The 23,851-nt window shown below is 41.3% G+C and overlaps 1 protein-coding gene across 3 annotated transcripts in view; it reads right to left on the bottom strand.

Annotated features, from left to right (window-relative positions):
* Positions 1 to 781: 781 nt before the first annotated feature.
* virma (vir like m6A methyltransferase associated) overlaps positions 782 to 23,851 on the bottom strand; it is a 104,780-nt gene continuing 81,710 nt past the window's right edge. For 2 of the 3 annotated variants that reach the window (XM_073026185.1, XM_073026264.1), the window contains exons 20-26: positions 22,188 to 22,284; positions 19,656 to 19,822; positions 18,042 to 18,364; positions 10,308 to 10,367; positions 3,445 to 3,507; positions 2,877 to 3,011; positions 782 to 1,144 (exon numbers count right to left, since the gene is read on the bottom strand). In XM_073026185.1, coding sequence (XP_072882286.1) covers positions 1,008 to 1,144; positions 2,877 to 3,011; positions 3,445 to 3,507; positions 10,308 to 10,367; positions 18,042 to 18,364; positions 19,656 to 19,822; positions 22,188 to 22,284 — 982 coding nt within the window. In that variant the 3' untranslated portion in view covers positions 782 to 1,007. The remainder of the gene's footprint in view (positions 1,145 to 2,876; positions 3,012 to 3,444; positions 3,508 to 10,307; positions 10,368 to 18,041; positions 18,365 to 19,655; positions 19,823 to 22,187; positions 22,285 to 23,851) is intronic. The other variant, XM_073026351.1, reaches the window with a different exon arrangement.

Genomic DNA, 23,851 nt, shown 5'->3' with positions numbered 1-23,851 from the left:
GCTGTCTAGATATGCAAGCTTGGGCAGTATGACATGGAGAGAAGCTCTCCCTCTCCACGCAGATGATGAACCCAAAGGAACGGCAGAGACTAATACAGTTTGGCACCAGTGGCATTCCAGAAGTTGCCAGTCAGCGTTTAACTCAAGGCTTACTCCCAAAGCCTTCCCAAGGGTGGGTGTAGCCACAAGGCATCAGAGGTTTGAGATCAAAGTTTTCCTTCTCCTTCGTGAGCTACCAACCATGGCCGACAAGCTCCATGTGCCCGAAGCGACTGGTTTTAAGGCACCTTTGTCCCTTCTGTATAGCATACAAATACTGAAGTAACTGAGCAGGTCAGGCAGCCTCTATGGAAAGGAATAAACAGACAAGACCCTCTGCTGGAAACTTAGACTGTTTATTCCCCTCCATAAATGCTACCTGACCTGCAGAGTTGCTCCAGCATTTTGTGTGTGTTGCTCTGGATTTCCAGTATCTGCAAAATCGCAATTGAGTACATCTTGTACCAAGGCACTAAATGTCCTACTTTAACCTCCAGTTTTAAAGTACATTGCTAACAGTCATAAACACAAGGTACATACGTTAGGGCATCAAAAGTTATGGCGGAGAATGGGTTCCTTTCCAGTCCTGATGAAGGGTCTCGGCCCAAAATGCCAAATCTTTATTCCTTTCCATCGATGCTGCATGACCTGCTCCAGCATTTTGTGTGCGTTAATCTGCTCAAATGAAATTCGTGGAACCGCTTTTGTTCAATACACAGGGTTTCATCAATTATGAAATACATCTTTTTGATCAAGTTTATTAAAATTTCAACAGTTATAAAAGAACAACATCTTCCAAATTTCTTCAACAAAAATAACCACTTCTTTCAACTAAATCCCACTGCCAGAATTTACTGGCGTCAAACGTTGGTCCATCAGTGCCATGTACTCCACTACAGAACTCCTTTCAACTTCACCGTCGAGTGGGTAAACACTTAATTGTTCACGGATGAAGAGAAAATCTCCATTTAACGGGTAAATGATCGCACGTGTCTTCCCCTTCCACTACTTCCTCCACTGAACTTTCCTCGGGAACCACCTCCTCCCCACGATGGCCCTGCTCCTCGACCCCTTGATGCACGGTCACGGGGACTCTGTCGATAGCCTGGAACAACAAATCTCGTCAGGTAACAATTGGCAAGCATGTATTATTAAAATAGAGCAGCAAGTAAAGCGACTTTATCTACAAAGGAATGTTACAACTTCTAACATTCTGTAGTTACATTTCAAAAATTGTTAACCATTTTGAGATGCCTTTTGTTAATAGATCATTTAACTGTGTAAGTTATATCAAAAGCCTCTTTGGAGCGTACTTTTTCATAAACTCAGAATCGGGTTTTTTCATCACTGATGCAACGTGAAATTTGTTCTTTTGCAGCAGCAATACAGTGCAATACATGGTTGGGTTGAGTTGTTCTCCGATCTTGGCAACTTACTTGCAAATGTTTCGACACCGTTAGAGAAGACATCATCAGTGTGCTGTTAATTGTGTGTCCTCTGAATGCTTGGCCTTTATATACTAATCAATCAGCTGATTGGTTGTCATTTCAGAAACTCTATTGTGATGTGGGGAGGAAATTTCATCGCTGATTGGTTGTGTGGCAAACTTCATGCATCAGTAATTTTGCCTGTATTAGCTCATAAATTGGATAAGATCTACGTGTTTGTTTACAGAATTGTTCACAGAAAACACACCTCATGGAATTCTCTTGCATGCCGCATGTCTTCTTGCTCCACGACTTTCACTGATGCCCAGTCAAATCTCTGCCCCTCTTGATCTCCACGGGTAGAGACCAAGGAGAACTGGTCATCACAGCCAGTTGATGCTTATGGATCCTTGTTGATAATTTTCTCACAGTTTGGCCAACAATAGAGTTTCTGACATGATGACCAATCAGCTGATTGACAAGTATCTAAAGGCCATGCATGTAGAGCTCACACTTCACCACAATTAACAGCGCACTGATGATGTCACCTCGTATGGTGACAAAACATTTGCAAGTAACTTGCCAAGACTGAAGAACAACTCAACCCAACCATCAGTTTTTTCCAAATTATTTTCAGTGCAAAACATATATATAAAAATTAAAATAACCACTTTTTAATGTTATTTAAATTGTAAATATACACTGATATTTATGTATTTATGCACATTTCATTCCATATGTGCAGTTCTAACTTTATTTTTATATAATTCTTTATTGTTGAATTGTTGAATGTTTTTTTGTTGCATGTCGCATCCTGACCAGCACACTACAGCAAATTCCTGATACATGTAAATGTATATGGCAAATAAAGCTAATCTTTGATCCTTATCTTTGTCTCTGGCCATTAGAAGTTTAAACACTTCTATTTAGTAAGTGAACCATGAGTTTGTATGCTACACCTATTTGTTAGATTTTCATTTATCTATTCACGTTAAGGAACGGCACAGTAGAGATATGTCTCTACCAAAGGAAGTGTAAGGCATTCCTATCCTCTGCTAGCCTGCAGGTCTTGCTTGGACAAGGTGTAGCACCTGCTTAGCCCCCGATCAGGGTCACCTGAAACTATGTGAACAGGTGATGGATGGTTGTATGACCAGATATTGCATGTCACAAGTCCTGGTTATGTGACCACTGACACCAGGCAGGCAATCTCCGAAGAGTATTGATAATGCCTGGGGTTACCCGTCTTGTAAAGACACTGTCCAGAAGAAGGCAATGGCAAACCACTTCTGTAGAAAATTTTTTCCAAGAACAATCATGGTCATGGAAGATCTTGATCGCCACATCATATGACATGGCACATAATGAACAAACAATTCATATGTACTTTTGTAAAGTAGGCAGTCGTACCTGCAGACGGCTGCCTGGATGGAAGTGTTTTGTTAAAGTTGCCCTGAGCCCCTCTGTTTTCACCGTAGATGATCCGGGGGCTGTTTTGTGCATTCCAGCCAGAGCCACGCCCTCCTTCACGTCGGCTGTAACTTCCTACAAGGGAAAAGGAAACAGCTGTTCAAAGACCAGACCAGAAACAACTAATGGACACACAGTGCTTTAGAAGAAAGAACAGAAATTACAGCTGAAAACAGCTGCCTCAATGTCTAATGTTTGTAACGAGTGTACCTTCACCATGCAATCATTAAATACAGACACAGCAGGGCTTCCCGAGGGGGTGGGGAAATGGCACGTTTTAAAAGGTCAAAGAAGCCACGAGAAGACAAACAGCTATGCACAGAGGAGTGGGAGATTGATTTACAAGCCAAACCATCGCATGCTTCCCACTATTATCCTGGGTAAGTAGCGCTGTAATGGGCTTCCTTCTACAGAAGGACACCATCTTTTCTGTTGCATTTTCTTGATTTTTGTTAACAGTTAAATACTGTGCAAACAGAGAGAAGTAGGAAATGTAGTATTATAGTACCCCGTTCATCCTGACTTTTTGCTGCATAAAAAGGGCTTGAAATACCAGCGCACAAATGAAACTCTGTAGAAATGAAAGGGACTTTAAAAAAATTGCTTATTCATCAGAAAGCACAATTTTGATACTGTTAAATTCACAAAATAATCTGCAGGTGAAACATTTTAGCAGCAGTGACAAACACTTGCAGGAAGCTTGGCAGTTCTGAATCTGACATTTACAGGCAGACTGGGAATTAAATTATTTACAGGGCAGGATGCAAATTCACGTTAGCATGTATGTTATTTTTCTCTAGATAGTTTGCATTGCTGGAAGACATATTGAATGGAGTATTGTAAGCAGTTTTGGGCCCCTTATCTAAGAAAGGAGGTGCTGGCATTAGTGAAGGTCCAGATGATGTTCACGTAAATGCTCCCAGGAATTGAAGGGTTAACATATAAGGAACGTTTGATGGTTCTGGGTCTATACACTGGAATTTAGAAGAATGGGGGAGGGGGGAAATCACATTGAAACCTATAATTTCTAGGAGCAGAAGGCACAACCTCAGAATAGAGGGACATCCATTTAGCAGCAATTTGTTTAGCAAAGGGTGGTGAATCTGTAGAATTCATTGCCACAGGTGCCTACAGAGGCCATATCATTGGGTATATTTAAAATGGAGATTGATAGATTCTTGATTTTCTGGAACCTATCAGCCTGATCTTGAAAAGATTTGATTTGATCTTGAAAACCTTGGTTTTTGAGAGATACTGAGAACCTGGTTAAGAGAAAGGAGATGCATAGCATGTATAGGCAGGTAGGAACAACTGAGGCACTTGAGTATAAGAAATGCATAAGAACACTTGAGGAGGAAATCAGGAGGGCTAAAAGATATGAGGTTGCTCGAGCAGACAAGGTGAAGAAACATAAGGGCTTCTACAAACAAATATATGAAAAGAAAGGGAGGTCTTAAATGGATTTTTTGCATCTGTATTTATTTGGGAGATGGACACAAGAGTCTGTAGATGTGAGCAAGTGCAGTAGCGAGGTCATGAACCCGATACAGATTACAGAGGAGGTGTCTGCAATCTTGAGACAAATTAAGGTAGATAAATCTCCAGGGCCCAACATGCTGTTCCCTCAGACCCCATGGGAGACTAGTGGAGAAATTGCAGGGCCCTAGCAAAAATATTTACAACATTCTTAGCATTAGGTGAGGTGTTGGAGGATTGGAGAATAGTTAATGTTATTCTGTTGTTTAAGAAAGACTCTTAAGAATAGCCAAGAAATTACAGGTTGGTGAATAGTGGCAAAGCTATTGGAAGGTATTCTAAGGGACCAGACATACAAGGGATAGTCAATGTGGCTTTGTGTATGGTAGGTCGTTTCTAACCAACCTTATAGAGCTTTTCAAGGAAGTTACCAGGAAAGTTGACAAAGGCAGGCAGTGGTTGTTGTCTACTTAAGACTTTAGCAAGGTCCCGCAAGGGAGGTTGGTCAAGAAGGTTCATTCGCTTGGCATTCAGGATGAAGTAGTAAACTGGATTAGAGATTGGCTTCGCAGTAGAAGCTACAGAGTCTTTGTAGATGGCTGCCTCTCTGACTGTAGGCCAGTGACTACTGATGTGCTGCACGATTCGGTGCTGGTTCCATTGCTGTTTGTCATCTATATCAACAATCTGGATGATAATGTGGTAAACTGGATCAACAAATTTGTGGATGACACCATGATTGGAAGACTACCACTTAATGTGGGTTCTGGACTAGATGGGAAAATGGGCAGATGGAATTTAATGTACACAAGTGTGAGGTGTTGCACTTTGGGAGGACCAACCGGGATAGGTCTTACATGGTAAGAGGTAGGACACAGTGGAATGCGGGAGAACAGAGGGACCTGGGAATACAAATCCACAATTCCTTGAAAGTGGTGTCACAGGTAGATAAGGTCATTTAGCACCCCACTCACCCTGCTCAGGGACTGTTTGTCACACTCCCATCAGGGAGGAGGCTACAAAGCATCCACACCAGAATAACTCAAAGAGTTAATTTCCCCAAGCAGTAAGGCTGATCCACACCTCCACACCCCAACCACCACTACTTTATCACTTCCTTTCAGAGTCACCTTCTGTACAGACACTCCTGTACCTACCATCACTTTATGGACATTCAATCAATGTATATAAGCTATCTTATTTATTTACTTGACATACAGTGCAGAATAGGCCATTCTGGCCCTTTGAGTTGCACCATCCAGCAACCCGATTTGGACTGTGGGAAGAAACCAGAGTACCCGGAGGAAACCCCTGCAGCCACAGGGAGAATGTACAAACTCCTCACAGGCAGTGCTGGGAATTGCTGGCACTGTAAACCATTGTGCTGACCACTACGCTACCATACCGCCTCAAATTATGTATTTATATTTATTGTGCTTTTTATTATTTTATTTTTATTATTTTCAGCTCTTTATCTTACTGTGTTTTTTTGTGTGCTATTTATTTTGTTCCCCTTCACTCGTGTACTGGAAAAGACAATAATCTTGAATCTTGAAACTACACACAGGGCCTTTGGGTATGGATCCTGTTGGACAAATTTATCCAAAGCACAGGCCATGTAGACATTTCTGGAACCAGGAAAAATTTATTAACAGTATCACTCTTGGAGTACGACACTCCTCACACATCTTTATCCAACCCTCTATCTGCACAACAAATTGTAGCAAAATATCACACTTCCATACACAGACTTTAGAACTATTCAGTCAGTGAGTGCACAAGAGCATGTACTTTATTCACTTAGCAAGTGATGCCAAGCAGATCCACTGTTGTTTGTCATCCAAATCAACGATCTGGGTGATAATGTGGTAAACCGGATTAGCAAATTTGTGGATGACACCAAGATTGGGGGTGTAGTGGACAGCGAGGAAGACTATAACGGCTTGGAGAGGGATCTGGATCAGCTGGGAAAATGGGCAGGAAAATGGCAGACAGAATTTAATGCAGACAAGGTGAGGTGTTGCACTTTGGGAGGACAAACTAAGGTAAGACTTACGCAGGGAACAGTGGTACACTGAGGACTGCGATAGATCAGAGCGAACTGTGAATATAGATCCATAATTCATTGAAAGTTGCATCACAGGTAGATAGGGTCATAAAGAAAGCTTTTGGCCAAATCTGGAGTATTGTGTGCAGTTTTGGTCACATACCTGCAGAATAGAATGAAAATTTACAAGTACCTTGTCAGGACTGCAGGACCCAAGTTATAGGGAAAGATTGAATAGGAAATGAGATGAGATTTGATAGAGATATACAAATTGATGAGGGATAAATGTAAATAGTCTTTTTCCACTGAGGTTGGGTGAAACTAGAGCTAGAGGTCATGAGTTAAGGGTGAAAAGTGAAATGAGCTGCCAGTGGGTGGTGGATGCAGGTTGTATAATTTGTATAAGTACAAATTTGTATAAGTTTGTATATATTTGTACAAGTACATCATTGGGAGAGGTATGAAGGACTATGGTCCAGTGGTCCGGGTGCAGGTCGATGGGACTAGACAGATGAATAGTTTGGCATGGACTAGAAGGGCCAAAGGGCCTGATTCTGTGCTGTAGTGCTCTATGACCTCATATATCTCTCTCTAGCAACTCCAAAGGCAGAGCATACATTGGTGACCAAACTTTGTAAATGAAAATTCTCCAAACATCTCCATCAGAATCCTTTAAAACTAAAAGTTTGATCCAAGTCTTCCCTTATCCAGTGGAAATAATTCCGCTTTGATTAATTATCCCTCTACCCAATTCTCCTGCCTTCTCTCCCTAACCTTTGATGCTCTGACTAATCAAGACCCATCTACCTCTGCTTTAAATTTCCCAATGACTTGGTCCCCCACAGCAGTTTGGGGCAATGAATTCCACAGATTCATTTTTCACTACCTCAGCTTCTTTAATATACAGTACTTGTTTTTGCACATTTTAAAAAATAATCTATTCAATATATGTTATTGATTTACTTGTTTATTTATTGTTTTATTTTACTTTTTTTTTCTCTCTGCTAGATTATATATTGCATTGAACTGCTGCTGCTAAGTGAACAAATTTCACGTGACGTGCTGGTGATGATAAACCTGATTCTGAGATTCACCACTCTCTGGCTAAAAAAATTCCTCCTTATTTCTGTTCTAAATTGATGCCCTCTGTTCTGAGGCTGTGCCTTCAGCTCACCACTCTATCTAGGCCACAATGAGATTCCCTTTGTTCTTCCAAATTCCAGGAAGTAGAGCTGTCAAATGCTCTTCCTTCACTAACTCTTTCATTCCCAGCATCATTCTTGAGAACCTCCTCTAGATGCTCTCCAATAGCAGCTCATCTTTTCTTAGATAAGGAGTCCAAAACTGCTCACAATACTCTTAAGTACAATCTGACCAACGCCTTATAAAGCCCCAGCATTACATCCTGGCTTTTATATTCTACTCCTCTCAAAATAAAGGCTAACATTATACAGTAAAATTAGAGAACACCACATGAATTGGACTTCATGATCAAAACTGTGAAAAATGCGAGATTCAAGTGTTATTTTAATTTCCATTCACTAAATTTACCTCTAAATACAATGAACTTTGGTGAAATTAGTTCAGGGTCAGAACCCATAGCAACCCAGCCTAAATCTCAATTGCCCGGGAACAAAATGGTTAACACTGAGGAGTATTTGATTGCTCTGGGCCTGTGCTCACTAGAGTTTAGAAGAATGGGGTGGGGGGGGGGGGGGGTCTCACTGAAACCTATCAAATATTGAAAGGCCTCAAGAGAATGGATGTGGAAAGGATGTTTCCTATAGTGGGGGTAGTCTGGACCAGAGGGCACACCTTCAGAAAAGAACAATGTCCATTTAGAACAGAGATGAGGAGGAATGTATTTAGCCAGAGGGTGACGGGTCTGTGCAATTCATTGGCTAAGGAGGCCAAGTCATTGGATATATTTAAAGTGGAGGTTAATAGGATCTTGATTAGGCAGGGCATGAAAGGTTTTGGGGAGAAGGCAGGAGAATGGAATTGAGAGAGAAAAATCAGCTGTTATCAAAGGTGGAACAGTCTTGATGACCCTAACTCTGACCCTATCTTTTATGATCTTATGGTCTTAACGTCACCAGTTTATTATTTCATCAGCCACCAGATCAGGAGGCACAAGGACCGGTCAGTTGGCACACTCAGAGTTCAAGCCATGGGGTTCCATCATTGGCTAGTCCAAGGGTCGAAACTGAAGATCAATGCTCGAAAGCTGATCAGGTGTCCCAAAGTCTTAGCCCGTGGCTGAAGCCTGCAGGGCTGGAGACCTGTCCTGGAGTTGGAGAGCTGTCCGTGCGTGTGGGTGGGAGAGGGAGGGAGATTGCTTTGCTGTTGTTGTTGTTTTGTTGCTTGTTGTGTTCTGTGTTGTTCTGCTGAACATTGTGGCCATGCTAATTTAACGCTGGAATGTGTGGCGACATGCATGGGCTGCCCTCAGCACATCTACGGGTGTGTTGCTTGTTAACCCAAACAAGACATTTCACTGCAAGTTTCCCTGTACGTGATAAATCAGAATCTGAAACGTATATAGTTTTGAATTCGAAAAAGAATTTTGGAAAATCAGACAATTTAACATAGAGTAACACACACAAATTGCTGGAAGAACTCAGCAGGTCAGGCAGCATCTCTGGAGAGTCAAAGTTTCTCACCGAGACCCTTCATCAGGATTGGAAATGAAGGGGAAATGCCAGAAGAAGGTGTGCGGGGAGGGGAATGAGGACAAGCTAGAAGGTGAAGCCAGATGGATACTGTTGTCATATTCAGGCATGGTAATTTGAATGTGAAAGCTGGTGGAAAGACGTTTGTTCTGGAGCCACAATATGTAGTAACCCAAGCTCATGAATCATTTCATTTTAGTTATTTTTAGTGATATGGCACAGAATAAATAGACCCTTGAGTCACACAGCCGCAGCACTGAGCACATCTACACAGGAAAGCAGCATCCAACACTAGGGACCCCCCACTATCCAGCCCATGTTCTCTTCTCACTGCTGCCATCAAGGAGGAGGTACAGAAACCTCAGGATTCATACCACCAGGTTCAGGAACATTTATTACCCCTCAAGCATTGGGCTCTTGAACCAGATGGGATAACTTCGCTAACCCAACACTGAACTGTTCCCACAACCTATGAACTCACTTTCAAGGACTCTTCATCTCATGTATTTGGACTCTACCTCATTTTTTTAATATAAGCATTTCTGTTTTTGCACATTTTAAAAAATCTATTCAATATATGTAATTGATTTACTTGTTTATTATTATGCTTTATTTTACTTATTATTTTTTTCTCTCTCTGTTAGATTATGTGTTGCATTGAACTGCTGATGCTAAGTTAACAAATTTCACATCACATGCCGGTGATAATAAACCTGATTCTGATTTATTATTATAATATTATTTTTCTTTTTGTATTTGCAGTTGGTTATCTTTTGCACATTGATTGTTTGTCCATCTTGTGTGCATTTTTTCACTGACTATTGTGTTTCTTTGTATTTACTGTGAAAGCTCACAAGATAATGAATCTCGGGGTTGTATAAGGTGACATACAGGTACTTTGATAATAAATTGACTTTGAATTAATCAAATTTAATATCATTAGTCAGGGATGGATTCAAGCCCCTTTGCGCCAATAACCATGAAGGATGGAATAAGGTATAGGAGCAATTACAGTCAAACACCTAATACAAGGAAAGATATTTATTGCCCAAATAAGCTCTGATAAATGTAACTATGATTAATAATTATAACTGATAGTGAGTTATAAATTCTTTTGACTGGACACTTGAAACAACGTATTACCCCATATGCAGATTTAGACAACAAATTACTTACGATTTCTGGTGCTGGGGTGCAGTAGTCCTACAGCATGACCTGGAATAAAAGGCAGACCTTCTACAGAGAGACAGAGTAAAAAGATTAATAAATGCACCATATATATTGCACCTAACTTAAGCCTATAGTCATTGAATGAAAATATTGCATCTTCCTGAGCTAAAACATGGATATAACTTAGCAATAGGTCATCAAAATATTCTCCAATAACTGGCACTTTACACCACTTTAAACTGCAATGGAAATTAAAGTGACACCAATTTACAAAGTAACGTTCACACAAAATGCTAGAAGAACTCAGCAGATCAGGCAGCATCTATGGAAAGGAATAAATTGTCCAATCAAGACCCTTCCTTTCTACACTGGGTGAGGAATCTCGACCCAAAATATTAATTCTTTATTCCTTTCCAAAGATGCATGCTGACCTGTTGAGTTCCTGCAGTGTCTTCTGTATGTTACGCTGGATTTCCAGCATCTGCAAAATCCATAAGACCATTGGATGCATCCTCCAAATCATTTACCAACTTACAAACTGTGGTTAGATGTATTTTTCCCTTAAAAGATAATTTGTTTTTGTGGGTGAAAAGAAGTTTTTAGATATACAGTGGATTCCAGTTAATTGGGGCATCCGTTAATCGGGGTAGCTGCCTATTTGGGCCAACGCTGAGAAAACAAGAACTAATTAAGAAAATAACTGGGATTCCCATAATTTATTTGGGGCAGGAGACTGTTGTCAGGTTCTAACTGGCTTCAGTCACATGCACTTAAGACCATAAGATATAGGAGCAGAAGTAGGCCATCCGGCCCATCGAGTCTGCTCCGCCTTTCAGTCATGGCTGATCCAATTCTTCCAGTCATCCCCACTCCCCTGCCTTCATGCCATACCTATTGATGCCATAGCTAATCAAGAACCTATCAATCTCTGCCTTAAATGCACCCAATGACCTGGCCTCAACATCCGCTGGTGGAAACAAATTCCACAGATTTATCACCTTCCGACTAAAGTAATTTCTCCACATCTCTGCTCTAAATGAACGTCCTTCAATCCTGAAGTCATGCCCTCTTGTCCTAGACTCCCCCACCACAGGAAATAACTTTGCCATATCTAATCTGTTCAGGCCTTTTAACATTCTGAACATTTCAATGAGATCCCCCCCCTCATTCTCCTGAACTCCAGGGAATACAGCCCAAGAGCTGCCAGATGTTCCCCATATGGAAACCCTTTCATTCCTGGAATCATTCTCATGAATCTTCTCTGAATCCTCTCCAATGTCAATATATCTGTTCTAAAATAAGGAGCCCAAAACTGCACACTTCAAATGTGGTCTCAGGAGTGCCTTATAGAGCCTCAACATCACATCCCTGTTCTTATATTCTATACCTCTAGCAATGAATGCCAAAATTGCATTCACCTTCTTCACCACCAACTCAACCTAGAGGTTAACCTTTAGGGTATCCTGCACAAGGACTCCCAGGTCCCTTTGCATCTCTGCATTTTGAATTCTCTCCCTATCTAAATAATAGTCTGTCCGTTTATTTCTTTCACCAAAGTGCATGACCATACACTTTCCAACATTGTATTTCATTTGCCCCTTCTTTGCCCATTCCCCTGAACTATTTAAGTCTCTCTGCAGGCTCATTGTTTCCTTAACACTACCCACTCCTCCAACTATCTTCGTATCATCAGCAAATTTAGCCACAAATCCATTAATACCGTAGTCCAAATCACTGACATACATCGTAAAAAGCAGTGGTCCCAACACCCGACCACCAAACTCCACTGGTAACTGGCAGCCAGCCAGAATATGATCCCTTTATTCTCACTCTCTGCTTTCTGCTGACCAGCCAATGCTCCACCCATGCTAGTAACTTCCCTGTAATTCCACGGGCTCTTATCTTGCTAAGCAGCCTCACGTGCGGCACCTTGTCAAAGGCCTTCTGAAAATCCAAGTACACCACGTCCACTGCATCTCCTTTGTCTACCTTACTTGTAATTTCCTCAAAGAATTGCAGTAGGTTTGTCAGGCAGGATTTTCCTTTCCAGAAACCATGCTGGCTTTGGCCTATCTTGTCATGTGCCTCCAGGCACTCCGTAATCTCATCCTTAACAATCAATTCCAACAATTTCCCAACCGCTGATGTCAGGCTACCAGGTTTACAGTTTCCTTTCTGCTGCCTCCCACCCTTTTTAAATAGTGGAGTAACATTTGCAATTTTCCAGTCACCCGGTACAATGCCAGAATCTATCGATTCTTAAAAGATCATCGTTAATACCTCCACAATCTCTTCAGCTACTTCCTTCAGAACCCGAGGGTGCATTCCATCAGGTCCAGGAGATTTATCCACCCTCAGACCATTAAGCTTCCTGAGCATGTTCTCAGTCGTAATTTTCAATGCACAAACTTCACTTCCCTGACACTCTTCATGGTCCAGCATACTGCAGACGTCTTCCTCTGTGAAGACTGATGCAAAATACTTTCATTACAATATCTCCAGCACCATTTTGTATTGGTCCTATATTTACCCTTGACTCTTTTACCCTTTATATACTTAAAAAAGCTTTTAGTATCTTCTTTGATATTAGTTGCCAGCTTCCTTTCATAATTCATCTTTTTCCTTCCTAATGACCTTCTCAGTTTCCTTCTGCAAGTTTTTAAAAGCTTCCCAATCCTCTATCTTTCCACCTGCTTTGGCTTCCTTGTTTGGCTCTCTTTACTTTGGCTCTGACTTCACTTGTTAGCCATGGTAGTGTCCTTCTTCCATTTGAAAATTTTTTCTTATTCGGAATATATCTGTCTTGCACTTCCCTCATTTTTCACAGAAACTCCAACCATTGCTGCTCTGCTGTCCTTCCTGCAAAAGTCCCTTTCCAGTCAACTTCGGCCAGTTCCCCTCTCATGCCATTGTAATTTCCTTTATTCCACTGAAATACCAACACATTGAATTTTATTTTTTCCCTCTCAAATTTCAATGTGAACTTGATCATATTGTGATCACTGTTCCCTAAGGCTTCCTTAACCTTCACTTATCACTTCTGGATCATTGTACAACACCCAATCCAGCACAGCCGATCCCCTACTGGGCTCAACAATAGACTGTTCTAAAAAGCCATCCCTTAGACACTACATATTCTCTCTTGAGGTCCGGTACTGACCAGGTTTTCCTAATTCACTTTCATGCTAAAATCCCCAACGATTATAATGATATTGCCTTTCTGACACGTCTTTTCTATCTCCTACTGTAATTTGTAATCCACATCCCTGCTGATGTTTGGAGGCGTGAATACAACTGCCATTAGGGTGTTTTTACCCTTGCCATTTCTTAACTCAACCCATAGAGACTCTACACCTTCCAATCCTATGAGTTAGTTAGAGCTCTTATAGATAGCGGGGTCAAGGGATATGGGGAGAGGGCAGGAACGGGGTACTGATTGTGTATGATCAGCCATGATCACAGTGAATGGCGGTGCTGGCTAGAAGGGCCGAATGGCCTACTCCTGCACCTGCTGTCTATTGTCTATTGTCTACTGTCATCTCTTTCTACAGATTTAATATTATTTCTTATACACAAAGCCTCACCACCCCCTCTGCCAACTAACCTATCTTTTCAATACACCGTATATCCTTGGATATTCAGCTCGTAATGGCAGCCATCCTTTAGCCAAGTTTCAGAGATGGCCACAACGATATATTTGCCAATCTGTAGCTGAATTGCAAGATCGTCCATGTTATTCCTTATGCTGCGTGCATTAAAATTTAACACTTTCAGCCCAGTATTTGTTGCTTTCTGTTTTAACTGCACCACGCCTCTATTGCCCTGTAATTCATCCCACTGGCTGTGATTAAGCCTCATCTCCTACCTGTTCTTTCTATAATCTGTTGCATGTTATCTTTGATTTATTTCTGTTTTCCCCTTCCTCAGCCTTATTACTCTGGTTCCCATCCTCCTGCCAAATTAGTTTAAACCCTCCCTAACAGCTCTATTAAATGTTCCTGCTAGGACATTGGACCCCTTTTGGTTCAGGTGTAACCTGTCCTTTTTGTACAGATCATACCTCACCCAGAAGATGCCCCAATGATCCAGGAATCTGAAGCCCTGACCCCTACACCAGTCTCTCAGCCACACATTATTCTTGCACTCACTAGCATGTGGCATAGGCAGCAATCCTGAGATTACTACCCTAGAGGTCCTGCTTTTCAGCTTCCTACCCAACTCCCTGAATTCTCTCTTCAGGATCTCCCCCTTTTTTCTACCTATGACATTGGTACCACCATGTACCAAGACTTCTGGCTGTTCACTCTCTCCCTTCAAAATACTCTGCACCCAATCCAAGACATCCCGTACCCTGGCACCTGGGAGGTAACACACCATTGGCTATCTCTATTATCCTGACAGAACCTCCTGTCTGTTCCCCTCACAATGGAATCCCCTATGACTACTGCATCCCTCATCTTCATCTCTCTCTTCTGCACCGCGGAACCAGGGTCAGTTCCAGAGACCCGATCACCGTGGTCGTCCTCTGTCAGGTCACTCATCTCAACAGCATCCAAAACGAGATAATGATTACCGAGGGTGATAGCCACAGGGGTGCTCTCTTTTATCTGAGCTCTTCCCTTCGCTTCCCTGTCACTCACTTGTCTAACTCCTGCAGCCTCTGGGTGACTAGCTCCCTGTAGCTCCTCTCCATCTCCTGTTCACTCTCCCTAATAAGCTGTAGGTCATCAACCCGCAGCTCCAGATCCCTAACACAGTCTCTCAGGAGCTGCATCTCCGTGCATCTGGCACAGATGTGGAGATCTGGGAGACTGGAAGACTCCCAGGATTCCCACATTCGACACCCAGAGCAAAATACTAACCCTACCAACGTGCTCTCTATTCCTCAAAATAAATGCAAAGAAAAACCAAAAATGAGGTCCACCTACCCACTTACCTCGCCGAAGCCTGAATGAGCCAAAGCCTGTCACTTCTACTCTCGCCACTGGCCTATTCCCCACCTGTGGGGCCCGTTAAGACACTACACCATGCTTAGAAAGAACAGTTTCTAAGTAGCGTCAGTTGCATGTACTTATGTTCAAAAAGCAGTGATTCCTGTCATTAATAGTTGGCAAGAAATAAAGCAGTGTCAATTCAGAATTGTTCACCGTGTTTTCAAGCATTCAGGCTTGGAGATGCCAGAAACGGACGGGAGTAAAAATGAAACAATCTTACTACTTCAACAGGTTAGGTACTACAAAGAATTTCAAGATATCTGCAATCATCCTGAACGTTACAATGAAAATGAGGATTTGGAGGATGTAATCATCAAAAGCAGTGTATGGAGGCAGTCCATTATCTACACTAGGCGTCTGCGTCGACCTTGTTCATTTACAGTCAATCAAAAGAACAAGGCAGTGTACACTGGATGAATTCCTCCGATAGTAACTATTAGGAACTAATACACAGTTTTATAGTACTGTAATAGTAGTGTTCTAAGTTGTTTTCTATTTCATTTAAATACATAATTTGTTATTCAGCTAAATAGTAGTCTTGTTATACCTTTTTAACTAAATCCATGAAAATTTGGCTAATTGGGGCAGCCAGTTAGTTAACTGTACCAAAATGTACTGGTCCTAATTAACCAGACCCCACTGCATATTACATTCATAATCAGTTGGGAGAAAACTGCATCTAATAAAGGAGAAGTTAGGGCAGAAAGGTAGTACAGTAGCTCTCATAATGCTATTACAATGCCAGTGACTTTGTACGTTCTCCCGTGTGGATTTCCTACTAGCGCTCCAGTTTCCTCCACACTCCAAAGACCTACGGGTTAGTATGTGAACTAGTCATATATGGGTGTATTTGGGTTGCTAGGACTCACTGGGCCAGAAAGAATTGTTACCATGTTTCCTTCTTAACCTGGGGTCCACGGATCCCTCAGTTAATGGTAGGGATCTATGACATTAAAAAGTGTACAAAACCCTGCTTTAAATTGTGCCAGGAAAGGAGAATTTGGATAGGAACTCAATGGCCAGTTTATTAAGTACACCTGCTCATCACTTTATAAAACCATACAGATGTGGTCAAGAGACTCAGTTGTTGTTCAGCTCAAATAGAATAGGGAAGAAGTATGATCTAAGTGATTTTGACTGTGGAATGTTTATTGGTGGTTGATAGGGTGGTTTGAGTATCTCAGAAACTACTGATCTGGAATTTTCACAAACAACAGTCTCCTAAAGACTATTTCTAGTTGGAACTTCAGTGGGCAAAAACATCTTGTTAATAAGACAGGTCAGAGGAGAATGGTCAGACTGGTTCAAGCTGGTACCAGTAATTCAAATAATATTGCATTACAACAGTGGTGTGCAGAAGAGCTTCTCTGAATGCACAACATGTTAAACTTCAAGTGGATCGGGTACAGCAGCAAAAAACCAGCGGGACATTGATAGGATGCAGAACTGGGCTGAGAAGTGGCAGATGGAGTTCAACCCAGACAAGTGTGAGGTGATTCATTTTGGTAGGTCAAATATGATGGCAGAATATAGCATTAATGGCAAGACTCTTGGCAGTGTGGAGGATCAGAGGGATCTTGGGGTCCAAGTCCATAGGACACTCAAAGTTGCTACACAGGTTGACTCTGTGGTTAAGAAGGTGTACGGTGCACTGGCCTTCATCAGTCGTGGGATTGAGTTTAAGAGCCAAGAGGTAATGTTGCAGCTATATAGGACCCTGGTCAGACCCCATTTGGAGTACTGAGCTCAGTTCTGGTCACCTCACTACAGGAAGGACGTGGAAACCATAGAAAGAGTGCAGAGGAGATTTACAAGGATGGTGCCTGGATTGAGGAGCATGCCTTATGAGAATAGGTTGAGTGACCTCGGCCTTTTCTCCTTGGAATGATGGAAGATGAGAGGTGGCCTGATAGAGGTGTACAAGATAATGAGAGGCAGTGATCGTGTGGTTAGTCAAAGGCTTTTTCCCAGGGCTGAAATGGCTAGCATGAGAGGGCATGGTTTTAAGGTGCTTGGAAGTAGGTGCAGAGGAGATGTCAGGGGTAAGCTTTTTTTACGCAGAGAGTGGTAACTGCATGGAATGGGCTGCTGGCGTCGGTGGTAGAGGCGGAAACGATAGGGTCTTTTAAGAGACTACTGGATGGATACATGGAGCTTAGAAAAATAGAGGGTAAGCCTAGGTAGTTCTAAGGTGAGGACATGTTCAGCACAGCTTTGTGGGCTGAAGGGCCTGTATTGTGTTGTAGGTTTTCTATGTTTCTAACCACGAACATACACTCAGTGCCATTTTAATAGGTACAGGAAGTAGCTAGTATGCACACAAGCACTGTGGGGAAAAGAGTGCAAGTGCCACCATACTTCTGGCATCGACACAGCATACCCATAACTCACTGATCCTAATCCATACGTCTTTGGAATGTGGATGGAAACTGGAGCACCCGGAGGACTTTCAGGGACTCTGCAATTTATGTTCAATGTATTATTTAATCTTTATATATACATATGGTATATGTAGTTTGATAATAAATGCACCTTAAACTCCACACAGTCATGGGAAGAACGTACAAACTCCTTATGGACAGCCTTGTGAATTGAATCCGAGCTTATCGCTGCCACTGTAAATTGGGGGCGCTAACTTCTACACAACCAAGCCATTCCATTTATACTATATATAAATCATGAATTGTATACATTTATATATTGCAAACACTGTATCATATTAAATCAATGGACAATATTAACAAACCTTTGGGTGCAGGAGGCGAGAAGAAGCGGTTTTGACTGTGAAAGACACCTCGTCCCCTATTCCCAGAGAACCCACCACGAGGAGCTTTCTGCAGCCCTTTATTTGCCCTCTTTGGTGGAGGCGGCCCAGAGGAAGGAACATCTTTGCATTCTGCGGCAACAAAATCGTCCACGTGCATTGAGGGTGGCCGACTTGTATTCTGCTTCCGTTGCCTGAATATATCGTGAGGTCGGCAATTCGGCCCAAATCCCCCTCTGCCTCGTCCTCGTGGAGGTGGTACCACATGAGCGCGTTTAGCGGGCTCTATATATTCTGATTTTCCACTGTAGCGTAGATAAAAATCACAGAAAATTTTTAAATAGTTCTACAATGTTCTACTATGCAAATTATTAGATAGCACCACAAGACACAGGAACAGAATTAGTCCATTCAGCAGACTGGGTCTGCTCCACCATTCCATCATGGCTGACTTATTATTAAAGAGAAATTTCTTCAGCCAGAGCGTGTGAATCTGAGGATTTCCTTGCCATAGACGGCTGTGGAGGCCAGGTCATTGGGTATATTTAAAGCAGAGGTTGATAGGTTCTTGATTAGTCATGGTGTCAAAGGTTACGTGGAGAAGGGAGGGGAATGGGATTGAGAGGGATAATAAATCAGCCATGGTAAAATGGCAAAGTAGACTTGAAGGCCTAATCCTGCTCCTATGGTCTTATGGGTAAGACGGAAGCCAAAACAGGGAATGGAAAAAAGGGAGAAGAAGAGTAGGAAGTGGGGAAGAAATTACTGGGAGATGGAGAAATCATGTCGTAAGCTTGTATGCTACCCAGACGTGGAGTATGAGGTGTTGCTTCTCCAACCTGAGTGTGGCCTCATCGAGCTCATAAACCAAGATGGACAACAAAATGAATCCCTGGAGCATTCAAATGGCCTCTCACTACCAGCTACTTTCAAAGGGTTTTTAGCTGCTTCAAAAATCTCCTGGGTAATCAGTAGATTGAAATTAATTGACAAGGTTAGAAATCACATATAAATGAGTGAACTTAGTCTCAACATGCTGCACAGTCTGCTGAAGGTTTTCGGCATTTCATTGTTAACTTGGGATTTCAGGCATCTGGAGTTTTTAATTTTCAAATGACTGAAGACTAGATAGAGTGGATGTGCAAAGATGTTTCCAAAAAAGATGATCAGAAAAGAGCCCATATTTCCAGCTTAACTAGAAATAAGCCATACATTATAAGAAAACTATTTTCACATTGCAATAATATGGCTAGGAAAGTGGAAATTACTTGAACCTTATTCAGTTCTGAGGGAAGAAAAAGAACAGTTTTAATGTATTTTAGAATATTGATAAAACTAGTCAAAAGTGAGTAGTGGAATAAGAGAACCACCTTAAAGAGTTAAGAAGTTCTCTCTACAAACATGAAGATGTGAATTTTGAGTCCACACAATTGGCACATCAATATGGGATAATAGATAACCAAAAGCCAAGTATAATCTGGTTTTATATTCATACAATATGTATAAATGTACGGCATCAACAGAAGATTCAATTTATTTTCCTGTTTCTTAACCGTGTATATCAAATGAAAGCTGTTAAGTTTATTGACATCTCACCTGGAAGTGATGAAGGTCTCGTGTTTATGTTTTCCCAATTTAAAGCCCTTGGACACCTTGGCTCTACCAGGGGAGGGTGGCTCTGAAAGGAAAGATCTCTCCAATTCTGCCTTCAAATCCATATCACAGCAGCACTTCTCAGCCAAGTCAATCAAGTCAACCTTGACCTACAAAGAAAATTGTTGTAAAGATGATGATGTGTGAAAGCAACTCTCAGCTCATACAGTAACACACACAAATTGCTGGAGGAACTTGGCAGGTCAGGCAGCATCTATGGAGGGGAATAAAGAGTTGGTGTTTTGGGGTGAGACTCTTCTTCAGCAATGGAAAGGAAGGGGGAAGATCCTAGAATAAGAGGGTGGAGGGAGGGGAATGAATATAAGCTACAAGATTATAGGCCTTCTTACATTATATGTCAATGATTTGGATGATGGAATTGATAGATAGATAGATAGATAGATAGATAGATAGATACTTTATTCATCCCCGTGGGGAAATTCAACTTTTTTCCAATGTCCCATACACTTTTTGTAGCAAAACTAATTACATACAATACTTAACTCAGTAAAAAAATATGATATGCATCTAAATCACTATCTCAAAAAGCATTAATAATAGCTTTTAAAAAGTTCTTAAGTCCTGGCGGTAGAATTGTAAAGCCTAATGGCATTGGGGAGTATTGACCTCTTCATCTTGTCTGAGGAGCATTGCATCGATAGTAATCTGTCGCTGAAACTGCTTCTCTGTCTCTGGATGGTGCTATGTAGAGGATGGCTTTGTTGCAAAGTTTGCAGACGACACAAAGATAGGTGGAGGGGCAGGTAGTTTTCAGGAAGTATCGAGAAGCTACAGAGGGACTTAAGACAGATTAGGAGAATGCGCAATGAAATGACAGATGGAACACAGTGCTGGGAAGTGTATGGTCATGCACTTTGGTAGAGCAATGAAAAGGTTGACTATTTCATAAATAGAGATAAAATACAAAAAACTGAGGTGCAAAGGGACTTGGAAGTCCTTGTGCAGGATTCCCTAAAGGTTAATTTGAAGGTTGAGTTTGTGGTGAGGAAGACAAATGAAATGTTCGCATTTATTTCAAGAGGACTAGAAAATAAAAGTAAATAACATTGAGACTTTATAAAGCACTGGTGAGGCCTCACTTGGGAGTATTGTGAGCAGATTTGGGTCCCTTATCTTAGAAAGGATGTGCTGAAACACAACACCTATGTCAAGATGCTGTTCATCAACTATAGCTCAGCATTAAATACCATCATTCTCACAATCCTGACTGAGAAGTTGTAGAACCTGGGCCTCTATACCTCCCTCTGCAATTTGATCCTCGACTTCTAACCCGGAAGACCATAATCTGTGCGGATTGGTGATAGCATCTCCTCCTCACTGACGATCAACACTGGTGCATCTCAGGGGTGTGTGCTTAGCCAACTGCTCTGCTCTCTATAAAACCATGACTGTGTGGCTAGGCATAGCTCAAATACCATCTATAAATTTACTGATAATACAACTATTGTTGGTAAGGTGACAAGAGGGTGTACAGGAGTGAGATAAGCCAACTAGTGGAGTGGTGTTGCAACAACAACCTGGCACTCACCGGCAGTAAGATGAAAGAGCTGATTGTGAACTTCAAGAAGGGCAAGATGAAGGAACACATTGGAGAAGGCGAATGAGGGAGGCTACCAGAAGGGTGTGATTGCTGGGTGAGAAGAGGTTAGAAAGAAAGAGCGGGAAATTGAAGAAGAGGGAAGGGGAAGGAGGAAAAAATATTACCAGAAATTGGAAAAATCAATGTTCATACCATCAGTTTGGAGGCCAACTCATAGCACTGCCAATGTGAACGTAAATAAGAATTGCAACACATTCTATAAAATTCCTTCCCCCCCCCCCCTCCCCAAACCCCGAGTCCCACATTCTGTTTGTGACACCTAGCTCCTCCAGCGGATTGTTGGATGATGCCAAAGCCTGTTTCTTCTCTGAAGAACTCAAATCAGACCTCTCCAACATCACTGGCATATAAGAGGATAAGATATAGGAGCAAACTTACACCATTTGGCCCATCCAGCCTGCTTTAAATATACTCAATAACTTGGCCAACACAGTTGTCTGTTGCAATTAATTCCACCGATTCACCATCCTCTGACTAAAGAAATTCCTCCTCATCTCTGTCCCTCTTTTCTGAGACTGTACCCTCTAGTCCTAGACTCCTCCACTATTATAAATATCCTCATTATATCCACTCTTATCTAGTCCAATCAACATTTGAAAGGTTAGGAATAAATGGTGCTGTTAAAGATCTTTTGATGTGACACCCTGACTAATCAAGAACCTATCAACCTCCACCTTAAACAGACCCGAAGACTTGGCCTCCACAGCCGTCTGTGACAATGAATTCCCCAGATTCACTACCTCCTGGATAAAGTTGTTCACCCTTATATCTGTTCTAAAGGTGTCCCTTTTGATAAAACCTGTTTTCCTCAGATCAGCGTTTACAAAACTGAAGATGTCTATTTTTGCACTTACCATATCCAAATCAGTTTCAAGCTCCTCAGCTTGGAATGGTGAAAGCCAGAGGGTCTTTAATTGGTCATCCACTACATCTGCTAACACATATACAGTCCTAGAATAACCAAAACATTTTGTCACTTTGTTAGAAATACAAATGTGTGCAGCTGAAAAAAACTCAAATTTAACACTGAAATCTTAAACACAAGAGATTCTGCAGATGCTAGAAATCCAGAGCTACACACACAAAATGCTGGAGGAACTCAGCAAGTCGGACAGCATCTAAGGAGGGGAATAAACAATCAACATTTCAGGCCAAGGCCCTTCATCAAAACCTCTCCACAGATGCTGCCTGACCCGCTGAGTTCCTCCAGCATTATGCATGTATGGCTCTAAAATTCAATGCTTATTGCTTTTTCAGAATACAAAATGATTTGTGCCATTTTAAATTTGAGGCAGGAATTCCAATGATACAAGAGATGTTACAGACCCATTATAAAAATGTTTTAAATGAAATTTACGACTTGTATTATGTTTCAATACATTGTACAAAAATGGAAATATATCACATAACCATAATTAATTTGGGAGTGACAATCTCAATTTGAACAAATTCAAATTACAATATCTTTGTCTCATAATTTTTTCCACACAAAAGTGACATGAAGATAATTTAGTTTTAGTAATAGCTAGTCTTCAAATAAGGCAAATTTTGAAACTTTAAGCCTTTAAAAGTTAAAACAAGATTATATTGGTTTGTAATTCAGTTTTCATTCAAGTTGTTAAGCGTACACCAGACACTAAAATTTCAATAACGACTAACCAGCAAGCAGCAATGATTAATCTATTTTAAAATCAAAAATCAAAAGCCAAGTCATTTGTTCCTAGTTAGAATATTTAAATTATAAACCAGTTTTCCACAAGGAAAAATAACTTTTCATTATCATCTTAATATTGAGAAATCATTTTCCAGTATGTTTTTATGATTTCTTTCTTGATTTCCTTAAGAGTCTGTGGAGATTTGGCATGACATCTAAAACTTTGATAAACTTCTATAAATGTGTAGTGGAATGTGTATTGACTGGCTGCATCCTGTCCTGGTATGAAAACACCAATCCCTTTGAATGGAAAATCCTACAAAATGTAAAGGATTCAGCCAGTACATCACAGATATAGCCCTTCCAACCACTGAGCCCATCTACATGAAATGACATCAGGGAAAGCAGCAGAGATCTGCACCACCCAGGCTTTCTCACTGCTGCCTTTAGGTAGAAGGTACACGTGCCTCAGGAATCTCACCACCAGGTTCAAGAACAGTTACTACCCCTTGATCATCAAGTTCTTGAATGAAGGCGATAACCACACTCAACTTGTCCCATCCATTGAGATGGTGCTGCAACTAACGATCTCACTTTAAGTACTCTTTACCTTGTTATCTCATGTTCTTGTTATTTATTTATATTTGCATTTGCACAGTTTGTTGTCTTCTGCACTCTGGTTGATCTTTCATTGATCCTGTTGAAGTTGCTATTCTATAGATTTGCTGAATATGCCTGCAGGAAAATGAATCTCAGGGTTGAATATGGTGATGTATCTGATAATAACATTTACTTTGAACTGAACACCCTTTTGGAACTGAAGAATCCAGTGAGGAATGAATATTGTGTCCTACTGAATGAGGC

This window comes from Hemitrygon akajei, chromosome 1 (genome assembly GCF_048418815.1).
Source record: "Hemitrygon akajei chromosome 1, sHemAka1.3, whole genome shotgun sequence".
In the NCBI taxonomy this organism is placed as follows: Eukaryota; Metazoa; Chordata; class Chondrichthyes; order Myliobatiformes; family Dasyatidae; genus Hemitrygon; species Hemitrygon akajei.
The sequence above is the reverse complement of the archived record's forward strand: the minus strand, read 5'-3'. Positions and strand labels throughout refer to the sequence as shown.